Genomic DNA, 18353 nt, shown 5'->3' on the forward strand with positions numbered 1-18353 from the left:
ATCAGCTGCAACGAGTCCTATTAGTTCATTTGTTCAAGTTACTCACAAGGACTTGTAGTGTAGCTGGATTGAAGTTTTTTGTTAATTTCAAACAAAGTAAACAATTTTAATCATTTGTCAGGCTCATCAACATATTTATTTTTTAATTTGTTCTGTCCAATACACGTTTGAATTTCAATGCGATTTTGTGGGGAGCCATTCACTGCAAATGCGGCACAGGGTCATTAACCGTTACAGATAACTGAATCATTGCGATATTTACTCGTAGTTACCAGTTCTATTTTTTGTCAGTTCTTTTGATTTTTTGAAAACACAATTCAGTGCTCCGCAACTTTTCTGCTATTTGTCGATTTTCAGAATCTGCATGTTTCACAGTGATGAAAAGTGTATTTTTCGAAAATTGTGAAGGATTATCGTTTTCTCAAGTAGTTTTTGTATAGGAAAATTTAATCAAATAGCAAAGTTTTGGCAGAATTTAATGCCCTACATTTAAATAACTTTGGCTTTTTCTATTAAACGCTTAATTTTGAAGAAATTTGAACATTATTTTTAAAAAAGCTGAAAATTCCAACATTTCGGCGGTTTTCATTTCATTGCGACTGAAGCCCCTCTCAGAAATAGGAGCAAATTCGGATTGTTCATGTCACAGGCCTAATTGAGTGATTAAAACAGTTTTCAGAATTACACTCACTTTTGGAAGGCAAATCACAATATTTTTTGGCCTATAAATCAATTACCTTCAGTACCATTCAATATTCGATTACTACTTTTCGTCTCATTATAATCGATCACACTCAGTCGCTGTGCTGATACTTGACGAATCTCACGTATACAGCATTCACTTTCTCTATTGAAAAACCATAAAATAAACAGCCACTAAGAAATTCTAATTCTAAATGCACTCCAATACTTGCCATGCTCACCAGCGCCGCTATGCTGTGTTGAAGCTGTATAGAGTTCATGCTTCTTGTGTGGCAGTGCCACACGCCTGCTGCCCTGCTCTCACCGAGTGCGCGCCTCGGGATATCGAATGAGGAAAATGCTGGGCGCGTGCTCCTGTGGACGCGAGCGAAGCGAGTGATGGGCAGCGAGCGCTACTCACGCGGTTTCGCCATGCAGATGCAGTGCTCTTGTCAAAACGATGCCTCTTTCCTCGTGCACAGTCGCTGACGCACGGGAACAGAAGCACATGCTCAAAAATTAGTAGAAAGAACGCATGTAAGCAAGTGTGTTCCCATATCCACACGGCGCATCACTGTTCGCCCGATTCTTGACTATTGTCGATCAGTCTGGGATACCTATCAGGTAGGACTAATAGACGAGATAGAGAAGATCCAAGCAAGAGCGACGCGTTTCGTCACGGGATCGTTTAGCTGACGAGAGAGCGTAACGGAGGTGCTAAACAAACTCCACTGGCAGACGTTACAAGAGAGACGTTGTGCATCACGGAGAGATTTACTACTGAAATTTCGGGACAGCACTTTTCAGGAGGAGTCAGACAACATATTACTTCCCCCCACAAATATCTCGCGCATTGACCACGAGGACAAAATGCGAGAAATTAGAGCCAGTACAGAGATGTACCGACAATCGTTCTTCCCATGCACAATTCGCGAGTGGAACAGGGTTGCAGGTATCAGATAGTGGTACCGAAGGTACCCTCCGGCCCACACTATTAGGTGGCTTGCGGAGTATGATGTAGATTAGATTAGATTAGCTTTACTTGCATTCCAATTGATCCGTAGGGAGGAGGTCCTCCAGGATGTAGAACATCTCAGAAAAACAATAATACATGACAAATATTTACAACTGAAACAAATAAGCTAATGTACCTTCCACAGGTCCCAAGTGGAACGATCGTCATTTTTTTTTAATGAACACTATATGAAAGAATCATTTTACAAACACTAATGCACTGGATTTAAAATAAAAAAAGTTTTTATTTATTTATAAGGTAATAAACATGTAATAGAACTACTGTAATACTTATTCACAAAGAACACATTACTGCACTGAAATTGTGCAGAAGTTATATTACACACACAAATCAGTTGGTTCTACTGAGAAATTCAGCAATGGAGTAGAAGGACCTGGCGACCAATACATCCTTTAGGTTTCTCTTAAACTGAATTTCATTGGTTATTAAGCTTTTTATGGCTGCTGGCAAGTTATTGAAAATGTGTGTTCCTGAATAATGCACACCTTTTTGTACAAGACTAAGTGACTTTAAATCCTTGTGAAGATTATTCTTATTTCTAGTACTGATTCCATGAATTGAGCTGTTGGTTTGAAAAAGTGATATATTTTTAATGACAAATTTCATTAAAGAATAAATATATTGGGAAGCAGTAGTTAATATCCCTAGTTCCTTAAGCAGGCTTCTGCAGGATGTTCTTGAGTTTACACCACATATAACTCTTACTGCTCGTTTTTGTGCCTGGAATACTGTAGCTTGGCTTGATCCCATATGACATTAAGGAATGAAAGTAAGCATAGTATGCCAGCTTTTTCATTTTTATATCCCCTATGTCTGACACAATTAGCATTGCAAATAGAGATTTGTTAAGACGCTTCAGCAGTTCTGTGGTGTGCTCCTCCCAGTTGAATTTATTATCAAGCTGTAGATGTAGATGAGCAAGCAGTCTGCTGTCCATCCCTTTCTTTGTTAGGCAATTTGTGCTTCTTTTATTGCGGTGAAAAGCGATGGAAAAAGAAAACACAAGGCGGCTAAGCGCAAAACTGTAAACAACAGAGGTACAAGGGAATACAAAGCGACAGTGACGTTCCGTTCGCATAGACCTATGCCATGAGGGGATCACAGCACAATTTGATACGTCCTGTCTGGGAAAATGCAACGATAAGGCTGACAATAACATTTCGTCAGCTGGAAACCGGCGACTTATATACCAGTTGCAGCTATTAATGTCACATTTCAAAACAAAGCATTTCAGTGATTATTCCTAAAATTGAGAAACACTTAAGGGAGGTTCTTAGTCGTTCTGCGAAAGTTAATTGACATCCAATACGTTATTTGTATTTTATTTTATAAAAAAATTGTTTACACAACTTGTATGCAAAGAGGCTATGGTATATAGATTAACATCTTTGTACTCGACAAATTCGGTAGCATCATAGGACCCAGAATCCACTTTAACAGCGGTTGTGCTGCTCGATTCTTTTTTTTTTTTTTAATTTTTTTGGATCATCAGTATCCTTCAGTTCAGTTTCTAGTAGTCTATTGAGGAGCTCGACCCATCCCATCCTTATGCTCAGATGTCAAGTTCTTCAGTTTTTGTGTATTAAGTCGCCATAGCACGAACATTCGTCCACAGTTCCCCATTCACTTTTCATCAATTTGTTTAATTCTTCTTCTCCGTTTTCCTACGTTGAGACTTATTCTTTACAGTGATACGTTCGGAGACTTTTTATCTAATGGCGCTCAGGGCATCGTATCTCAAATTTTTATTTAGACAATCTGTAGAAGCGACATTCCCTACGACTTCTCTTAGTCTGTGAAATCATTTATAAATTTCAGCGTGCTTTCTTTGCAGTCAACAGACATTACTGCACACAATTCGCTTTAAGGCACAACCATTGCGCACAATACAACGAAACAAACGTCAGCTCGAAGATGCAGTCGTCTGCTAAACATGCAAAAGATTCCTAGCGCACATGGGACGCAATGCACTCCTACACACTGCTTCCATTTACAATTAATTACGCATGCACAAATGAGCATTGGCAGTTGCACTTTTGTAAATACTAGGGCACGCACGAAGTTGAACAGGGTAAAGGCATCGAGTGGTCACACCTTGATGCGATCTGACGCTTTGGTTCTTCAACCTTTGGGCACGTCAACAGACAGGCGATTAATCCCATCATCTATCTTTCATGCACTTTAGAGTAATTTTCTTGGTATGTATGTAGACACAGATTTAGATTAATTTTATGGCTCGGCTGTCTCGTTTACAAAGTGGTAACATTTAAGGCCACTACACATGCACCAATTTATCGGCCGACCGACCGACTGACCAATTTCGTGGCAGTGTGCGCACATCCCGACAGACTGCACGCCGCGATTACAGCGCCGTCCTGCTGTTGCGATTTGTTTATCTGAAGATAATTGAGTTTACGGTATGTTTGGTTCCATAAAGAAACAAAAACAATGGTTCGTCTTGTTGTAGAGGTACCAAGACCAATAAAGCCGAGACAAAGCTGTGGGCAAAGAACTGGCTAATGCAAGGAAATAAAATTCACCCACGTTCTGTTCCTCAAGCAGCTGAGAGCCATGATTTTCGTAATTTTCTAAGAATGGATGAATCAGGCAGTTCGGAGTTGCGGAAGATCATCAAGCCATTCTTGAGGGAAAATAATACATATATGAGAGTGACTGTAAGCTGCGATGAGAGGCTGTTCGCTACATGACGATTTCTAGCCACTGGAAAAAGTTAAGAGGGCCTCATATTCAATGCTGTTGTATCCCCACAATTATTAACTAAAATGCTTGCTGAACCTGGAACGTTATTTATACTTCACTGATGAAATACATCATGGTAAAGCAAATTTAAACGTTATTAATTTTTTTATATATGTAACATGAAAGATGGCCACAAGTTTTAGAAACTCATTTCAAATTCGAAGAAGAAAGACTAAACATGGCGGTGGCGCACGTAATCTAATAAATACAACTGATATTTAACGGCTTGGATATGGGCTGGAGCTTTTACCTCATATAACAATGAAGCAAGTATATTTTACGAATTAACGTCCACTGAATGTCGATATTTCGGTTTTTAGATTTCATTTCCGATAAGTATAGGAAATAAAACCCAAAAACAGGAATATCGAATGTCCACGGACGTTTATTCTAGATGCCACATGAAACCATAATGGATTCGCTAAAAAATGAAGAAAGTGCTTCATTTCTTGCACATACATTGTTGTACTCCTAGCACGACGTGTCCCACAAACGTATACAGTGTTTAAGTTTCTCCAGAAACAGCGACAAAAGACGAACTTTTCTCGGGAAGTTGGCACGGCACAATTTGTTGGGTCGAGTGGTGATGGAGCCCGGGTGATTCTGTCCGCCCGACATATCGACAAGGAAAGTCCGTCGGTCGGTCGAGATGCCGACACGCGTCCAGTTTGTCGGTCGATCAGTTTGTCGTTGCTGCCTGTAGTTCAGACATCTGACCAAACTTTGCTGCTGTACTTTACATCAGAGGGCGCGCCGATTACAAGCTGGTATTTATCAAATAAACATGGTTCCATGTGAGTTCGCACAGCTGTCACTGCCGGTACACGTATAATGGCTACTGAAGACAAATAAACAAGATGAAACTAAAGAGGCTTTTCAAGAAAGGAAGCAATGCTGTCATTACAGTGCTTGTAAGTTTTGTCCCCTAGTTTTTTATTAAATAAAAACTTAACTAAAAAAGTTAACCGAAATTGTGTTGCAATACTTTCTGAATAATCTCATTAACAATGGAGGGCTATTAAAATTATATATAACAAATGGTTCAAATGGCTCTGAGCACTATGGGACTTAACATCCGTGGTCATCAGTCCCCTAGAACTTAGAACTACTTAAACCTAACTAACCTAAGGACATCACACACATCCATGCCCGAGGCAGGATTCGAACCTGGGACCATAGCGGTCACGCGGTTCCAGACTGAAGCGCCTAGAACCGCACGGCCACAACGGCCGGCCCTATGTATAACAGAAGTGGAAAGGATAAAATAAGAAAACAGAAGGAGATGGTACTTTAGTCACTTTCCTGTTCCATAGATCAAATTAACGATAAACGTTGTGATGTGGAATTCGTCAACAGAACAAATATACAACACTTGTTTACAACTTACAACAAAAAATAACAATTACTTGGATAGATGCTTACCGTTAAGTTTTTTTTATTATTTATAAGTGACTAATTATCTCCATTCAAGAATTGCTCTGTGGTATAGGAGGAGTTGTCAAGAAGAAACATCTTTAATCTATATTTTAAAACACTCCCACCATCAGACTTTCGTTTCCATTAGTAGTTTATCGAAGCTTTTATAGCTGCATATTTCACCTAACTCTGTGCCAAAGTTAAATCGCTCAAATGGGTAGTCTTGTACTTGTGAATATCTCTGTTCCTCTCAAACGTAGATGGCTTGTTGATGGCAACTTTCATACGTTAATAAATGTGCTGTGAGGCTGTAGTGAATATGCACAGCTGCTCAAAGAGATTCCTGCAAGATGGGCTATATGTCTGTGAACTACTCATATAATTCTAATTACTTTCTTCTGCTTGATGAATATTTTTTGTCTTAAGTGTGGAGTTACTCCAGTATATTATCCCATAAGATCTCTGTGAATAAAAATGTGCAAAATACATTAACTTACTGACTTCTACCTCCCTAAAGTTGGCATTTATTCTTATGAACCAAAAGATAAGGGAAATAAGAGCTCGCACTGAGGCATTCAGACAGTCGTTTTTCCCCTCGCGCAATCCGCGAGTGAAAGGGGGGGGGGGGGGGGGGGAATATGACTCTGGCGCGAATTGTGCCCTCCGCCACACACCGGTTGGTGGCTAGCGGAGTATGTATGTAGACGTGGAAATGTTTTAGTAGATGATTTTTCGAATTTCAATTTTCATCAATATTCACACCTAAGAACTTACAATTTTCTACCTTGTTTATTCTGTCTTGTTGATATACTAGATTAAATGGAGATGGGATATTTTGGACAGTCCAAAACTTGATGAACTGCATTTTTTCAAAGCTTAAAAGTAACCAATTTGTGTACAACCATCCAGTAACTTTCACAAAAATGTAACTGACTGTATCCTCTGTTGATGCTTCTTTGACTGGTTTCACAACAATCCTGGTATCATCTTTAAACCTGACTAGTTCTGCCGCCTGTTTAATAAAGTGGCAGATCAGTAACTCAAAGCAAGAACAGTAGTGCACCAATGATCAAACTCTGTGGGACTCCCATTGTCATTTCTCTACATCTAGATGATGTGGCATCGTTCTTTGTATTACTTGTTCAGCTTAGGATGACTTTCTGCATTTTGTTTCTAAAACAGGAACTAATCCAGGGGTTTGCTGAACTACATATCCCAAAAAACTTAACTTCCCTAATAGTTTAGCAGTCATCTGTAATTGCTTAATACCATAACATTCGTCATTTTGTGCTTATTACAGTGGTAATAATTCCTGAATATACAAAGAGCGAGGAGAAAAAGGAGAATTATTTTGTGTATAGCTGAAAGAAAGTGATGGTACTGCTTCTCATTATCTGTGACAAAATTACAGCATCCATGCAGTTATTGTCCTGTTCACAAACAAAGTTTTATAGAAAGTATTAAGTATAATGTAACAGGACTTTTGAACGTATTAAACATCCTTTTCTCTTTTGTTTGCAGTTTCCGCCCAACAGTACCAACACAAGTATACGCAGGATGGATGACACAAGGATGGGAGTCAGTACACAGACATTGGTGTCTGTGGGAGGGAGCACTTCTTCTGCACCTGCCAAGAAATTACCACAGTATATAGCTGCCATATTTGGTAAAAATAATCAACATTTCTAATTATTTGATTGTATTGAAGCCAGGAGCTACATACTGATTCATAACAGTTCATGTCTGTTAACTCATATCAATTATATTTAGAGGAAATAATACAACTGTTAGACATATATTAATCTAAAAAAAAACCATTGCTACTTGCTGTTTGAGATCATATTCTCTGTGTGAAGTTACTGTTATCAACAATCAAAATATAAAAAAAATATTATAATGCTACACTTGATATCATTTCCATCATGATTCATCATGTAATCACATTTTGTTACACTGTTTATTCCAAAGGCAGCAGAAGTAATGAATAAATTTGTAACAGGTTTAACACAAGTAGAAAGGTCTGGATGTTCAGTAAACTAGATAAAGAGGCAGCAGCATCATAGGATTTGAAACCTATAGCTCTGCAGTAGCAGGCAGAGAAACTGTGACTTGAGTTTAGAATAGCTGACTAATCACTGGATAGATAAGTTTGGTAGCTAGTAAAAGTGTTTGTGATGGAAGGAACCCTATGTATCTGAAGTCACTGTTAAGAAAACCTTCTAAACAGACAGTGACTGCTATACAGAGAGTATAAAACAAAGGATACAGCTGTAGATAAAGAAAGATCCTTGATCTTTTATGCCTCCACAGCTGAATGCTGTAAATGATGATAAAAATCACGCTGCTATATTTTGGGTATGTGTACAATGCCACAACAAGTTTGTTAATAAATGAACATATTTAGGTGATTAAAATTTGCCAACAGTCTTCATAAATAACCTGAAATTTTCTGATGGTGATTAGACATTCTTGAGCCTTGCTATCAGTAGATTTCTGCCACTTTGTGAGAATTACTAAGATTCTTGCCAATTTTTCAGTGTCATTTGATGATGATCATTTAACATTAAAATTTCTTGTTGCTTAGTGAAGGTACCTGAAATACAGGCATGGTGACTTTTATGAGGCTTATAGACAATGAGATACTGAATGAAACACATTCAGCTGTCAACTGTCAGTGTGCAAATAAATAACATAACAGGATCATGACATTAGTCTCAGTGGCATTGAGAAACAGCTCAAATTGGTAATTTTTACCACGGCATCAGAATGAGATGGAATCCCCATCATACAGAATCCCCATAGCTCATACAGAATGACTTTCTCCCATACTATCAGGCTTAGATCCCAAAAAAACATTTGTCATGCTCCATGAACCTGGCTCAAGGTATATATTATCATAACACAGAAGCATCATAGAAATATAATCTGTATACCTTATTAACAATAAATATAATGGAAGGAAACATTCCACGTGGGAAAAATTATATATAAAAACAAAGATGAGGTGACTTACCGAACAAAAGCGCTGGCAGGTCGATAGACACACAAACATACACACAAAATTCAAGCTTTCGCAACAAACTGTTGCCTCATCAGGAAAGAGGGAAGGAGAGGGGAAGACGAAAGGAAGTGGGTTTTAAGGGAGAGGGTAAGGAGTCATTCCAATCCCGGGAGCGGAAAGACTTACCTTAGGGGGAAAAAAGGACAGGTATACACTCGCACACACGCACATATCCATCCACACCTCTTAACACTGTACTGATTAATGCTGTTTATGTTTGTGCTATCTCAGTTTAGTTGATTAATGTAGTAAGAAAACTACTAATTAGAGAAAATGTTGCCTCCTCAATTATACTTTTTAGCTACTGTTCATAGCTTAAAATACACTTGCTGCAATGATGTTTTTCAAAGAAAATATTTTTTTGAGTTTATAGGTACTGAATACTATTTATGAATGAAAGTAATCAATTTTTGAACATAAAATGTAATTGGATAAATAAATAAAAAAACCTACTAGCCAAGCAGCAGCAGGAGAACACACATATAAAAGTATTTAAGTCTGTAAGCTTTCAGTCAGTAGCTCCTTCTTCTGGCAAAAGGGTTGAAGGGGAAAGAAGAAGGGTGTAGGAAAATGGCTTATGAGATTGAGGAAATGGGGAGAGTCCAGAAAAGTCACCAAGAACTCAGGTCAGGGTAGATTTACCAAACAGTTATAGAAGGAAAGTGATTGTTGGGGACTGCACCAGACAAAATTTGAAAGCCTGAGAGCTTAAAGCTGGAAAATAGGTTAATGTGTAAGACAGAGATTACTGACAAAACATTGTGCAAGATTTAATAATTGTGGACATCTAAGTGCATTTTATGTGTTGGAGATTGGGATTGGAGAAAAAGAAAGATCTATAAAACTAAAAGGGAGTGAAGAAATGAATAGTTACTGTGAACAAATTCTCAGGCAGAAGAAATTAATGGAAATTAAGGCATAGTGGTTAGCAAGAATTGAGAGCACATTGTAGCACCTGTTCCCACCTGCAGAGTCCTGAGAAATAGGTATCTGAGGGAAAAATCGAGATGGCAGGTGTGGTGTGCTCACAACAGTCATGGTGCAGTGTGTGCTCTGCAACAGAATATTGTGTGTTGCTGGTATATACCCTCTGCTTATGCCCAGTCTTCCAACTGATAACTTGTTAGAAGTCATGCTGACATAAAAGGTCAAACAGTATTTACATAACGGCTGGTACATGACATGTATTGTTTCACAGGAGACTCTCCCTTTGACAGTATATGTTTTGCCAGTTATGGGTCTGGTATAGGGCAGATATTACAACAGGGATTGTCACAGAGGTAGGAGCCATGGGATGGGGAAATGGGTGCAGAAGAAGTGTAGGATCTGACGAGGATGTTGTGGAGATTGGGAAGGTGACAAACAGCTATTCTAGATGTCTCTCTTGACCCATTGTGAATGCAGGACAGCAGCTGGTCAAATATTGGCTAAGGAATCACCAAACAGCCATACATTTTGAGGAGTTATTTTATTTTGACAACCAATTTTAGCATTCAATATGCCATCTTCAGGCCCCATGTGCACTTCATTGACAACAATATTTGCAGTTGTTGACAGGTCTTCAAAGGAAGCACTTGAGTAATGAATTCACGGTACTGAGATACTGATGATGGCTCCAGTATGCCAATATTAATACAACTGAATGTCTGTACATGAAGTGCATATGGGGCCTGAAGATGGCATATTGAAATGTCAAAACTAGTTGTCAAAATAAAATAACTTCTCAAAACACACAGCTGTTTGGTGATTCCTCGGTAAATATTCTAGGTGTGGTGGGCAAAATTTTGGGCAGAATGGACCTCATTTCAGGTAATGATATTAGGAAGTCAGAGCTCTGTCAAAGTAGCTGGGTAACACATTCAAGACTAGGATAATACTGAGTGACATGTGAGTTTTGTTTATGGTAACTTGTCATACATTTTTATAACAATTACTGCTCATTGCTATGAAACTAACAGAAATTTTCAGACACTGAATCTAGATGTTCAGATAATTTGTATGAGGTGGCAGGATGAGACACAATTTGTTTCAAATGGGCAGAGATTCACAACTTCTCACTTTGTTAGATGGGGGGGGGGGGGGGGGGGGGGGTTGTTGGTATCTAACCACCAAAATAAATACAGTAATTCCATTGTGACTCTGGACAAGGATGCAAAGTCTACATGAAAAATATTTGTGTCTTGTATTGACTGTGTACAACACAGTGCAATTGAAACATTTTTATTACCAGCAACAAAACAATTAAATCAGTCAGGTAGATGCAGTACTCTTTTTTTTTTTTTTTTTTTTTTTTCGAAAACCATTTGCCTCTGTACCACAGCAACACTTCCTAAGGAAAGAATGATCAATCATATGTGGTATCAAATGGAATTTGTGACTGGAGTGAATATTTCATTTTAGGAAGGACACAGCGTGATGTTATGGGAGAAGACTCGTATACCATTGTAGAAGTAACATCAAGCATGCCTCAGAGAAGTGTTTTGGAACCTTTACTGGTTGTAACATAATTTATTGATGTGGCAGGTAATACTGATATTAACCTCAAACTTTTTACAAATGAGGATTTTTATCCATAATGAACTACTGCCTGGAAAAAGCTGCACAAATTTTCGGGCAGATAGCCCGGGTTGTTGATTTGTTTGGAATATTCAGAAGTGTAAAGTTCTGTACGCTTCACAAAACTCAGAAATGTAGTATCCTGTGACTAGTATCTGTGAGTCAAAACTGGAATTAGCTGATTTATACCTGTAGGTAAAGCAGGTGGCAGACATTGGTTCATTGATAGGATACTGGGAAAATGCAGTTTGTCTACAACAGTTACTGCTTATAAAACATTTGTGTCCTTGAATATTGCTAAAGTGCATATGATTCATATAAAATATTATTATCTGGTTGAGGGGCAGGGGGGTTGGGGGGGGGGGATGGTAATTGAATGATTGAATAATTACAAAGGAGGGCAGCAAAAAGGGTCATATGTTTGGTTCATACATAGGAGAGAATCCTAAAAACTCTGAAAAACCTGAATTGACAGACGCTTCAAGATAGATATGAAGTATTCCACAAGATCCCACCAACAGAATTTGAAGAACTAGTAATAGGAGTCTAGGAATATACTGCATGTGTCTCTGTCACTTTCTTAGGAACCACAAAAACAATATTAGACTAATTCACAGCACTCATAGGCATTTAAACAATTATTCATCCTGCACTCCATATGCAAATGGAATGTGAAGAAAGTAGGAAGTAACTCTCTATCATAAACTTCACAAGTGGTTTCCAGAGTATGGATTTAGATGTAGATGAGTGGGTAAATGTCCAACTACAGACTGCAACTCAACATAAATATAACATGTTGTGTTGCAGAAAGGCACAACAAGAGACTGTTACATGTTGAGTTTTTGGCCAAGCCATCAAATGGAAGCAGCAATCTATAGTGGAGTGAGGAAGGGGGGGATAGGAGGGTATGGTATGAGGAGGGGGGGGGGGTGAGTGCTGTCTGGCAGAGCATCCAGGGACTGATGGTGGCAGGACAAGGCTGCCAGCTGCAGTGTCAGGAGGCTTTGGTACAGAAGGGGGGGAGGGGGTAATGAAGAAGGAGAACAACAGAGAAGTGGAAAATACCCATGGGTGTGATGGCAGAGTGTGGCACACAATGAGGGGGGACAAATCAGGAGGATGTGATAGGAGAGGGGGGGGCATTAGGTTACTGTAGGTTGAAACTGGGATGATTTTGGGAGCAGAGGATGGGTTGTAAGGATAACTTCTGTATGCACAGTTCAGCAACGCCAATAGTGGGGGGAGATGGCCCAGGTTGTGAAGCAGCCATTGAAATCAGTCATGTTACGTTCAGCTGCATGTTGTGGCCTGGGAGGTCCACTTTGCTTTTGGCCACAGTTTGGCATAGGTGGCCTGATCTCTGATGGGATGGGATAAGCCTGTGACAGGACTAGAATAGAAAATGGTTGGTGGATGAGTTGGGAAGGTCTTGCCCCTGGTTTTTCCACAGGGATATGATCCAAGTGGTGAGGGGCTAGGATTGGGAGTTTCATAGGGATGGACTGGGATATTGTGGAGGTTGGGTGAGGGATGGAACACCACTGTAGGACAGGTGGAAAGGATTCTGAGCAGGATGGATGTCCCTCATTTTAGGGCATGATGACAGATAATCAAAGCCCTGTCAATGGATGAGATTCAGCTGTTCCAGTCTGAGATGTTATTGAGTGACGAGGAGGGTGCTCATTTGTAGCTGGTTCTTGGAGATGGTGGGAGGATTGGCAGTGTGTGGGGACACAGGACAGGAAATCTTTTTGGGGGATATGTCTGGGGGCATTGCTTACCGGTGAATGCCTTTGTGAGAGTGTGGAGGAATGACGATAGGGTGTCTTGGCCCGAGTCCAGACCATGGAGATATTTCAGTGAACCTAAAAAAGAGCAGGGGTTTGGGGTTTCAGGAGGCTGGGAAGGATTCCTCTAGATGCTCTATTATCACGTCAGCTCAGGAAGGTTACCTGAGGGTGGCCCTGGCTGTCCTATGGATTTGTTACCCTTTGAAGGAGAGGTAATTTTGTGTTAGGATGAGGTTATTACGGTGTATGAGAAATGAGGTAGTGAGTTTGGAGTGTGAAGGACGTGGAAGAGGTGGTATTCAACAGCTGCAAGACTATGGGCAGAGGGATACTGGTGTATAGGGATGGGCGACAAGCAGCGATGTGTTGGGATCCTCCACCCACCCTTAACAACCAGCAAAGAGCGTACACCCGTTTCATGACCCAGTACCACCTCGGACTGAAACAACTGAAACATATCCTTCACCAGGGGTTTGGTTGTCTACCTTGATGCCCTCAAATGAGGGACACCCTACCAAAGATCCTTCCCAACCCTCCTGCACTGGTGTTGTCACCTGCCCAACCTCCACAATATCCTAGTCCATCCCTATGCAACTCCAAAACTACAGTTCCAACCCCTTGCCATAGGGTGGTGATATGAATATCACCATGAAAGACCCACGTGCAAGACCTGCCCAATCCACCAACACATCACTCACTATCCTACTCTGTCAGAGACTGTGCCACCTGTGAAAGCAGCTGTGTCATGTACCAACTGTGCTGCAATCATTGAATGGCTTTTCATATTGGTATGGCTATTCTGAGAACATACATCTGTACAGTGCTGAATGGTGATGAGTCGTGGACTGTGGGAAAACCAGAACAGAAGAGAATTGAAGCATTTGAGATATGGTGCTACAGACAAATGTTGAAAATTAGTTGAACTGATAAGGAATGAGAAGGTTCTGCACCGAATCAGAGAGGAAAGGAATATGGAGAAAACATGATAAGGAGAAGGAACAGGATGATAGGACATCTGTGAAGACATGAGGGGAATGGCTTCCATGATACTAAAGGGAACTGTAGATGGAAAGAACTGTAAAGGAAGACAGAGATATGAATACATCCAGCAAATAATTGAGGAAGTTGGTCACAAGCACTACTCTGAGATGAAGAGGTTGGCACAGGGGAGGAATTTATGGCGGCCACATCAAACCAGTCAGAAGACAGGTGACAAAAAAAGACTACTAACTGCCCACCAGCATGAATGGCCACCGCCAAACTGTGACCAAGAACAAAGTGGACCACTCTGTGGCACAATGTGCACCTGAACATAACACGATTGATTTCAATAGCTGCTTCACAACCTGGGCCATCTGCCTCCACCACCAGCTTTTCTGAACTGCACAGATGGGAGTTATCTTTACAACACATTCTCTGCTCCTGAAATCGCCCTGGCCTCCGCCTACAGTAACACAGTGTGCCCACACCATCCACTCAACAGTTTGCACCCCCTGTCCTATCACACTCACCAGTCTTTTCCCTTTCTCTGCTCCCCCCCCCCCCCCCTCTTACTCTGATGAATGGCTGAATGCTTGCTCCCACCCCCTCCTCTCTCTCTCTCTCTCTCTCTCTCTCTCTCTCTCTCTCTCTCTCTCTCTCTCTCCAGCCTCCTGATGCTGCACCTGAAATCCTTGTCCTGTCCATTAAACCTATCTTGTTTGCTCTTTTATATCTACAGGGTAGTCCATTGATCGTGGCGGGACCAAATATCTCACGAAATAAGCGTCAAAAGAAAAAACTACAAAGAACGAAACTTGTCTAGCTTGAAGGGGGAAACCAGATGGCACTATGGTTGGCCTGCTAGATGATGCTGCCATAGGTCAAACAGATATCAACAGCATTTTTTTGAATAGGAACCCTCATTTTTTTATTACATATTTGTGTAGTATGTAAAGAAATATGAATGTTTTAGTTGGACCACTTTTACACTTTGTGATAGGTAGCGCTGTAATAGTCACAAACATATGGCTCACAATTTTAGACAAACAGTTGGTAACAGGTAGGTTTTTTAAATTAAAATATACAGAATGTAGGTACGTTTGAACATTTTATTTCGGTTGTTCCAATGTGATACATGTACCTTTTGTGAACTTATCATTTCTGAGAACACATGCTGTTACAGTGTGATTACCTGTAAATACCACATTAATGCAATAAATGCCCAAAATGATGTCCATCAACTTCAATGCATTTGGCAATATGTGTAACGACATTCCTCTCAACAGTGAGTAGTTCGCCTTCCGTAATGTTCGCACATGCATTGACAATGCGCTGACGCATGTTGTCAGGCGTTGTCTGTGGATCACGATAGCAAACATCCTTCAACTTTCCCCACAGAAAGAAATCTGGGGATGTCAGATCCGGTGAACGTGCGGGCCATGGTACGGTGCTTTGACGACCAATCCACCTGTCATGAAATATGCTATTCAATACCACTTCAACCACACGTGAGCTATGTGCCGGACATCCATCATGTTGGAAGTACATCGCCATTCTGTCATACAGTGAAACATCTTGTAGTAACATCGGTAGAACAATACATAGGAAATCAGCATACATTGCATTATTTAGATTGCCATCGATAAAATTGGGGCCAATTATCCTTCCTCCCATAATGCCGCACCATTCATTAACCCGCCAAGGTCACTGATGTTCTACTTGTCACAGCCACCGTGGATTTTCCATTGCTCGATAGTGCATATTATGCCGTTTTACCTTACCATTGTTGGTGAATGACGCTTCATCGCTAAATAGAATGCGTGCAAAAAATCAGTCATCATCCTGTAATTTCTCTTGTGCCCAGTGGCAGAACTGTACACGACATTCAGATTCATCACCATGCAATTCCTGGTGCATAGAAATATGGTATGGGTGCAGTCAGTGTTGATGTAGCATTCTCAACACCAACGTTTTTGAGATTCCCGATTCTCGCGCAATTTGTGTGCTACTGATGTGTGGATTAGCCGTGACAGCAGCTAAAACACCTACTTGGGCATCATCATTTGTTGCAGGTCTTGGTTGATGTTTCACATGTGGCTGAACATTTCCTGTTTCCTTAAATAATGTAAATATCTGGCGAATGGTCCAGACACTTGGTTGATGTCATCCAGGATACTGAGCAGCATACCTAGCACACGCCCGTTGGGCATTTTGATCACAATAGCCATACATCAACACGATATCAACCTTTTCCATAATTGGTAAACAGTCTATTTTAACACAGGTGATGTATCACAAAGCAAATACCGTCTGCATTGGCGGAATGTTGCATGATACCACGTACTTATACATTTGTGACTATTACAGCGCCAGCTATCACAATGCAAAAAAAGTGGTCCAACTAAAACATTCATATTTCTTTATGTACTAAACGAATATCTAATAAAAAATGGGTGTTCCTATTTAAAAAACGCAGTTGATATCTGTTTGACCTTTGGTAGCGCCATCTATCAGGCCAACCATAGCGCCATCTGGTTTCCCCCTTCAGGCCAGACGAGTTTTGTTCTTTGTAGTTTTTTTTGTTTGATGCTTATTTCATGAGATATTTGGCCCATTCACTATCAATGGACCGCCCTGTATAGTGGAACACCAGTAAATGTACAGTATTTTGCATCAAATTCAGATTCAACAGAGTAATGAATACATGAATGTGCTCACCTATCCTTCACGCTTTTCGCTTTGACAGACACTATTTTTTAAATCTTATCTTTATCGAGTTGTGCAGATAAACAGTTTGCATGGGGTTTGTGAGTAAGAGAACATAACCAATTACACCCAAGTGACAATAAGAGGTTTTTTTATGTTTCAGTGACTCTTGGAGCAATGGCAGCTGGTACTACCCTTGCCTGGACCAGCCCAGCCAATGCAGAACTTGACTGTGCTACAAATAGTGGACATTGTTACACTGCTAATGAACTTTCATGGATTGGTGCTTGTATGCCACTTGGAGCTTTTGCAATGGTCTTACCAATTGGTTACCTCCTCGATCTGGTGGGAAGAAAACTTACTATGCTTTGTCTTGTTCCTCCATTTGTTGCTGGATGGGCATGCATTGTGTGGGGAGATACAGTAAGTGTTTCTACAATTTTTTTTCATTTGTTCATTCATTCACCCTCTCACCACCACCACCCCCCCCCCCCACCCCACCCCCACCCCTCCCCTCCCCGATACACCCACCCACCCACACATCATGTTCCATAGATTCCATCCAGGAGGCAAACCTTTGAGGATGTGGAATGAGTCAAGGTATACACTAACATGAGACAAACACATCATAGAAAATGAAGCTGTATACTGTAGGTCTGTTAACAATAAACTTTCACTATACTGCTAAGTGCAGATTACAGTTACGCCAACTGAAGCTGTTGCATTGAGTAAAACTCTGCCTTCCCCATTTTGTTATATAATGACATTCATTACTTGACATTAAGGTTGGCTTTAGAACAAAAAGGTGTGTACAATGCCACAACTAAATTGTCTGATCACTTACCCAGTGGTGTAAAATGTCAGACAGCAGAGTAAAGTTTGAAAACAAATTGAAAAAGTTTCTCCTTCACAATCTTTTCTATTCCAAAGAAGAATTTCTATTATTGGAATACATGAACGATGATGGGTTGGAATTACTAACTCACATTTGCATATTTAAAAAATAAAAAGTTATTTTCAGACTGTAGCCATATTTACTAATTATTTTGTAATGTGAATGTAAAATGACATCTATAATCAGTTACTTTCACATTCCATGGATCACTTGCATGACCATACATTAGTGGTCAAATATGGTACAACAGATTACCGAGCTCTATAAGGTGCCACAAAGGGAGCTTATTCAAAGTGAAACTGAAATATTTCTTGATTGACAAGTGTTCAAATTCTTTAAGTGAATATTAATATTAAACTAAAATAAATTATAATATACAATGGTACATTTGTATCACGTATATGTAATCACATATGTTTATATGACTGTACTAAACTTGAAAAAAAATGCTATGACGTTTGCAAAAGACAC

The 18353-nt window shown here is 40.1% G+C and overlaps 1 protein-coding gene across 2 annotated transcripts in view; it reads left to right on the forward strand.

Annotated features, from left to right (window-relative positions):
• Positions 1 to 18353, forward strand: part of LOC126475315 (facilitated trehalose transporter Tret1-like) — a 211900-nt gene that overhangs the window by 160449 nt on the left and 33098 nt on the right. For both annotated transcript variants that reach the window (XM_050103093.1, XM_050103094.1), the window contains 2 exons: positions 7415 to 7559; positions 17151 to 17410. In XM_050103093.1, coding sequence (XP_049959050.1) covers positions 7451 to 7559; positions 17151 to 17410 — 369 coding nt within the window. In that variant the 5' untranslated portion in view covers positions 7415 to 7450. The remainder of the gene's footprint in view (positions 1 to 7414; positions 7560 to 17150; positions 17411 to 18353) is intronic.

This window comes from Schistocerca serialis, chromosome 4 (genome assembly GCF_023864345.2).
Source record: "Schistocerca serialis cubense isolate TAMUIC-IGC-003099 chromosome 4, iqSchSeri2.2, whole genome shotgun sequence".
Taxonomy (NCBI): Eukaryota; Metazoa; Arthropoda; class Insecta; order Orthoptera; family Acrididae; genus Schistocerca; species Schistocerca serialis.